The sequence below is a fragment of the Geospiza fortis genome, unplaced genomic scaffold (genome assembly GCF_000277835.1).
Source record: "Geospiza fortis unplaced genomic scaffold, GeoFor_1.0 scaffold635, whole genome shotgun sequence".
NCBI classification, from domain to species: domain Eukaryota; kingdom Metazoa; phylum Chordata; class Aves; order Passeriformes; family Thraupidae; genus Geospiza; species Geospiza fortis.
Genome location: NW_005054610.1, coordinates 369,592 through 376,568, shown reverse-complemented (window position 1 = coordinate 376,568; position 6,977 = coordinate 369,592). Strand labels below are relative to the sequence as shown.

Below are 6,977 nucleotides of genomic sequence, written 5' to 3'. Positions count from 1 at the left end.
CTTTTCAAGAAATTAACCCAGGCTGGAGCCTCCAAGTGGTGCTGCCAGCAGTGGGGTTTGGCTCCCAAGTGCTTTTCCATATGTCCATAGCCACTGAATGCTGGAAAGGTGGAGTCTGGCACAGAGATGGGGAGAGGGATGGATCCTCCCTGTGAGAAACAAAAGTTGCTCCTGGGATATTCTGAGAAAGAGAGAAGAACAGGAATGGGAAACAAATGGTGCAGCAGGTGCTCCTGGTGATGCAGTGAAGGGTCAGACACGTCCAAGGACCATCAAGGTCTTGTGCCCCTTGAAATACCAAAAGAGGTGGGGAAATATGGGAGGGAATGAGCTGTGGGGATGAGCAGGGGTAACTGTAATTACGGATGGAGGTTAATGAGATAAGGACATCTGTCAGCAAAGCTCATGAGTCAGGCAGGATTTGGGGAATTTCACAACTGCCCCACTGGTGTTGGTGTTTATCTGACCTCTCTGGGCAGCCATTAATTGCTGCCTGATGAACCAAACCCAATAACAACATTAGAGACCTGCTAATTACTACGGAATGGAGATGAGCTCCTCCAGAACGTATAAAGGAGAACTTCCATACTCCTCTGGAGTAGCTGAGGATCCTTCATTCTCATTTCTCCTCCTGTTTTACCACCTTCTACATCAGCTCTCCCACCTGGAAGTGCTGCCATGAGACGATATTTCTCCGGATATGGGGATGGGAGTTTCAGTTCTTCTTCTGCTCACTGCGGGACCTTGGGTGGTGGAGATGGGAGATTCGGAGGGTTTGGGCATGGGTATGGCAGCAGGAGCCTCCACAACCTTGGAGGGTTTAGGAATGTCTATACTGGTGGAGGCTACGGAGGAGAAGGAGTAAGATATGGGAGATGCCTTGGCTTTGGTGGCTGGAGACCTGAGAGGGGCTTTGGCGGAAGAGGATATTTCGTGGGAGGTTTTCAAAGTGGTAGAACAGGGCTTGGTGGCACCTATAGAGGAGGTTCAGGCAGGGAGGTACTCGGAGGAGGCCTTGGAGTAGGGGTACAAGGGGCTGGGCAGGGACTGGGACAGGCTGGAGTTCTCCGAGGCATTGAGGAGGTCCATGTGGACACCAACCTGCTGAGGCCAATACGGCTCCAGGTGGACCCCGAGTTCCAGCGAGTGCGCTCGGATGAGAGGGAGCAGATCAAAGCTCTCAACAACAAATTTGCATCATTCATCGAGAAGGTGAGTCCTGGTCTCTGTGCTGTTATCTGGAAAGGGGGAGGTGTAAGGAAGGAGTGAGTCATGGGGCCACCTTCATGTTCCATCTTCTCCCTCCAACATCCCAGCACTGGCTGAATTCCCACAGGCTGCTGTGGAGCTCACAATGGGTCCCTGTAAACGCTGCTCTGTGAATCACTTTTTACCTTGGGGTAAAGATCTCGGAGTTGTCTTTTTGGCAGGACAGTAAACTGCCGAGATGTCACCGGCACATAGACTCACTCCTCTTTTAAGGAAAGGGGTTTCTGGGAATATATATTCCTATATTCTGGTGCCTGGCGGTTGTTGATGCCAGCAGATAAAATGGGTGAGGGACTTGGACATCTTGATGAGTTAGTATTTTTTTTCTCAAGCAAAGCCAAGCCTTGCAAGAACAGGCTGTTTTAGTGCCTTTCTTGCAGGGGTTTATACTTACCAGAAATTGCAAGTGAATTAAATTTCTCTGAATTATTAAACAAATCACTTCTTGGTTTGGAAGCCCTGCCCTCTACTAGGTGGTCCATCTTCAGCTTTTTCATTACTTTCCATCTCTCCAGTTTTGTCTTCTCTTCTGCATCTACTCAAACCAGCCACAAAAGCTCTTCCATCCCGCTGGTATCTGGGAGGTGTCTCTGTCTCTTCTTCTCTCTTTTACATGTGGGGACTTCAGGGTTTCCTATTTCACTGGACAGGAGGTGTTGGTTACACTGAGGAGGTTTAAGATTCCATAGTCCTGAAAAATTAGCATGTCTGTGACTCTTCTTCCCCTCCTAAACTTTTGGGTGTCCAGGTTATCACCTGGTCAATATTATAGAAATCGTGGAGTGATTTGGGTTGAGAGGGACCTTAAAGCTCATCCAGTTCTGCCATGGGCAGGAACACATTCTACTAGACCACTCTGCTCCATGCCCCATCCAACCTGGCCTTGGATACTTCCAGGAATGGAGCATCCTCTGGGAAATCCATTCCAGGGCCTCACCACCCTCACACGGAAGAATTTCTTCCCAATATCCCACCTAACCCTGCCCTCTGGCAGTGGGAAGCCATTCGCCCTTGTTCTTGTACTCCAGGCCTTGTTCCCAGTCCCTCTGCAGCTCTCCTGGAGCCCCTTGAGGCCCTGGAAGGGGCTCCAAAGTCTCCTTTCCCTTCTCCTCTCCAGGTGAGCACCCCCAGCTCTCCCAGCCTGGCTCCATGGCAGAGATGCCCACTGGAGACATGCAGCCCCTCTGGATCTGCTTCACCTTCCAGGTTCAATGTCTGGAGCGGCAGAATCAGGCACTCTTGGCCAAGTGGGAACTTCTGCAGCAGCAAAGCTCTGGCCCTGAGGAGAGCAGGAACATCAACAGCTTCTTCCAGGCCTACATCACCAACCTGCAGCGGCAGCTCGAGACGCTCCAGAGCCAGAAGGAGCAGCTGGATCCTGAGGCCTACAACATGCTCCAGCTTGTTGAGGATTATAAAAACAGGTGAATAGTCACAAATCTGGGAAAACAGGTGCTAGGATTTTCCTAGGTGATGCTCATTGTGCCCTTGGGTGGCAAAGATCAGCTTTGCATCTGCAGGAGTTTGGAGTTTCTTAGCCCTGCTCTGCTTCAGGTGCACTATGGGGCTTGACTTTGATGCTGGAAGAGTTTGGTAAGGGTTGAACTCCCAAAAATGAGAGGAAAACTAAAGTTTGTGATGATCTCTCCCATCCTTTTTCCTTCCCAGACTCTTCCTTTTCTTTCTCCCCCCTAGCAGTGAGTGACCCAAGATTCCACTCGCGGGGCCCTGGTGGGAAGGGACAGAGCTGAGCTTAGAGTCAAGTTGGGAAGAGTTGTCACATTTTCTGGCTTAGATAACTTATGTCCACCCACAGCTCTGAAAAATGGAAAGTTTAGTTCCGAATTACTAAATTCAGAAGTGATCTGTATTGACCCCATTTTTTGGGCGGTTTTAGTGCCTCTTTTTGCAGAGGAGAAAATTTCTGGCACTTGCCAGAAATTGCAATTAAAGTAAAATGAAAACTCAACACATTCAGTCTTTGGCTGATTCTGTTGTTTACTGGTCCACCTGACTTAACAATTAATATCAATAATTAAAGGTAATGGAGAGATTAATTAAATAGATTAATTAATAATAGATAATAGATAGATAATAGATAATAATCTACTGCCTTCTGTCCCCCAGATTCGAGGATGAGATCAACAAACGCACATCCAAGGAGGAGGAGTTTGTGGAGCTTAAAAAGGTGAATTAACCTGAGATACTGAGCAAATCAAAGCCTTGGAAATAAAAGCATATCTGGGTGGTTGCCAAGGTTCTCAAAAGCTGAAGCTTTTGCTGAGCTTTGTCTAATTTTAACCAAAGTAAATGAAAACCAGAACAAGACTGAGGATGGATTATTTCCTCTAGAGAATGAATCGGTCCTTCGTAGGACAAATATCTAAAAAGTGCTGTTTTTTCCCTATTCACTCAATCCCAATCCAGGTGGAATATTGATGTTAAGTTAAATAATATCTGTAGATGGCTTAGAAAAATAAAACTATCTGTGAAGAGAAAATTTAGGCAGCTTTTTACTAGAAGTATGAATAAAAATTGTATTTTCCCATTTCTCATGTTCCCCAGGAATGGATTTATTGCTGCAGCTGTGGTACTCATTTCCCAGCAATTTTTTTAATCTTAAATGCTTTCCCTTTGTTCCCCTTGCTTTTCAAATGAAATCTGAGATCTCTAGGCCACTATTTGATCCCAGGAATGAAGGCTTTATGGAAATATCCCAAGAATTGCCCTTCAGTGGAGCATTTGGGTCAACAACATGCAAATATTACAATATTTTTTGGGTTTTTTTACAGGAACTGGATAGTGCCTACATGGGAAAAATGGAATTTGATGTCCGAGTGGATATCCTGAGGCAGGAGCTGGAGTTCCTCCGGTGTTTATATGAAGCTGTGAGTGATTCAAATTTTACCCTCAGGTCTTGAAGGACTCACCTTCTGGAGATTCCCAGAAATTTTGCTTGGATGGGATTTTTTGGCTTGGAGAATTAATTATCCTTAGACTTTTGTGAGTGAAAAGGGGTCTGGTGTGTCCCAAAGGCAAGAAGACCTTGCAAATTACAAGTAGTGGGGGTACAGTGGTACCTGGGGGCTGCAGGTGCAGAAATTCCAGTGGGAAATTGGCCACAAGGTCACATTTTTTCCTCATAAAGTCCTGGACTGACCACAAGGACTGTTAAAATCCCTAATCTGGTTTTCCCTGCAGGAGCTGTCCCAGCTGCAAACGGTTGTTGGGAACGTTGATGTTGTTCTGTCCATGGACAACCACAGGGACTTGAACATGGATGGGATCATCGAGGAGGTCAGGCGGGAATACGAGGGGATAGCCCACAGGAGCACGGCTGAAGTGGATGCCATGTACCGGGGCAGGGTGAGTGCACACCAAGGAAACAGGAACACAAATCTCTTCATTGGAAAAGAAGCCAAAAATGTGTTGTGTCCTCTTCCCATCAGTACCAGGACCTGCAGAACATGTGGGTGAGTCAACAAGAGCAGCTGAGGAACAGTCACCAGGAAATCCAGGAACTTGCCAGGCACATCCAAAGACTCCAACCAGAAATTGAAATCGCAAGGAAAAGGGTAAAGCTGATACTTTCCAGCAGGGCTAAATGGCTTGAACCCCTTTTCCATGGGATCTCAGTGCAGTATATAGCAGCCAGTTGTTTGGAGGCAAACTTAGAGTTTTCTCTTCCAACTGAAGCAGATTTAGATTGTTGGGACCTATATTGGGGTTTAATTGTGTTTATTTACCCAGTCCAATGTATTTTTGCTGTTCTGTCACTGAGAAAAGCCTTTTGATTTCCAAGGAATGGCCGGAGCGTGTGAAAATTATGGGATTTGGGGGTTTTCCTGTGCTGGGATAGGAGTTGGACTTGATGATTCTTGTGTTTCCCTCCTGACAATGGATATTCCATGATTCTATTATAAAATCCTCCCCACAGATGGAACATGGTCACGTTCCCTTTGTTCCTTCTGCAGAATTCCAGCCTCCAGGACTCCATTAAAGATGCTGAGCACCGTGGGAGCTCGGCCATCAGGGATGGCCAGGAAAAGCTAGAGGAGCTGGAAAATGCCCTCCAACAGGCCAAGGATGACCTTTCTCAGCTTGTCTGTGATTACCAGGAGCTCCTGAATGTGAAGCTGGGCCTGGACATTGAGATTGCCATGTATCGCTCACTCCTCGAGGAGGAGGAGAACAGGTGGGGGCAAAATCCACCCTGGGTGAAACATCCAGACAAAGCAGCATGTCCATGGATCTGTCACTGGGATCTCTGGGATGCACTGGGCCTGGGAGGAGTTGCCTTTCTGCAGATCACTGATAAAGCCTAACCTGAATTTTAATTCTGATTTTATTGGCTGCCTTACCTCAATGTCACTTTTCCTCCACAGGATCCAGGAAGGATCACCAGCCACAATCTGTGAGTATCTTAAGGATTTTCTCAGGGTTTTTCACAGGAAACTGTTCCTACTTTGTGGTCTTGACACCATTGGAACAAACTACCCCAGTTCCCATCTTAATTCAGGAAAGGATGCAAAGGGGAGTTGGTGAACACACATTAATGTAACAAGTGGCTTTAGAATTATTGGCTAATTCCTAATAAATTTGGAGGAAATGGGAAACACCGCATTTAACCCATAGGTCTGTTTGAGGCAGGGCAGAAGGGAAGGAAATAAAAACTAGTCCTAAAATTTGTGGAAAAACTGAGGAAGCTGAAGGACAGAGAAACGCAGTCTTGGCCTTTGTAAAGAATAGGCTGCACTGAGTGTTCATGGATGAAATAAGACATAAATGATGTTTTAAAAAAAGCTAAAAATCACAGAAAAATGACAAAATATTCCATAGGTTGATGTCTACTAAGGGAGATTCTTGTTGGCCCCTTCAAAGATAAGTCCATGGCCACCAGGGTAGGAAGGATAATGCTTAAATCAGCCCCGCTCAGAATTTTTTTGGGTAAAAAGAATAAATTGAATGTAATTTCCATTTCTTGCAGGTGTCATTGACCACAATGCCAGAGCTTCTGGAGTCTTTGGAGGCATAAAAAGTGGGAAGGGGATAATGAGTTCTGGTGGTAGCAGTGGGAGCAGAATGACAGGGCCAGTCACTGGAGGGGGAAAAGGTGGAAGCTCTGGAGGGGGTGGATCCAGCTTAGGTGGGGGTGGTTCCATCTCTGGAGGCGGAAAATGCTCAGGATATGGAGGAGGAAGAAGCTCTGGCAGTGGAGGCTCCATCTGTGGAGGAGGAAGAAGCTCTGGCAGTGGAGGCTCCATGTCCAAGGGTGGCAGCAGCTCTGGAGGGTGGGGGTCCAGCTCTGGTGGTGGTGGTTCCATGTCCGGAGGAGGAAAAGGCTCAGGATCAGGAGGAGGAGGAAGCTCTGGCAGTGGAGGCTCCATCTGTGGAGGAGGAGGAAGCTCTGGCAGTGGAAGTTCCATGTCCAAAGGTGGCAGCAGCTCTGGAGGGTGGGGGTCCTGCTCTGGTGGTGGTGGTTCCATGTCCGGAGGAGGAAAAGGCTCAGGATCTGGAGGAGGAAGTTCAGGTGGTGGAGGCTCCATGTCCAAGGGTGGCAGCAGCTCTGGAGGATGGGGGTCCAGCTCCGGTGGTGGTGGTTCCATGTCTGGAGGAGGAAAAGGCTCAGGATCTGGAGGAGGAAGTTCAGGTGGTGGAGGCTCCATGTCCAAGGGTGGCAGCAGTTCTGGAGGGTGGGGGTCCAGCTC

General features: G+C 47.5%; 1 protein-coding gene across 1 annotated transcript in view; it reads left to right on the top strand.

Annotated features, from left to right (window-relative positions):
- The first annotated feature begins 648 nt into the window (after positions 1-648).
- Positions 649-6,977, top strand: part of LOC102033869 (keratin, type II cytoskeletal 8) — a 7,113-nt gene continuing 784 nt past the window's right edge. Inside the window, exons 1-8 of the mRNA XM_005430250.2 lie at positions 649-1,212; positions 2,476-2,693; positions 3,397-3,457; positions 4,062-4,157; positions 4,471-4,635; positions 4,719-4,844; positions 5,244-5,486; positions 6,416-6,919. Of these exons, the coding sequence (XP_005430307.2) occupies positions 679-1,212; positions 2,476-2,693; positions 3,397-3,457; positions 4,062-4,157; positions 4,471-4,635; positions 4,719-4,844; positions 5,244-5,486; positions 6,416-6,919 (1,947 nt within the window). The 5' untranslated portion in view covers positions 649-678. The remainder of the gene's footprint in view (positions 1,213-2,475; positions 2,694-3,396; positions 3,458-4,061; positions 4,158-4,470; positions 4,636-4,718; positions 4,845-5,243; positions 5,487-6,415; positions 6,920-6,977) is intronic.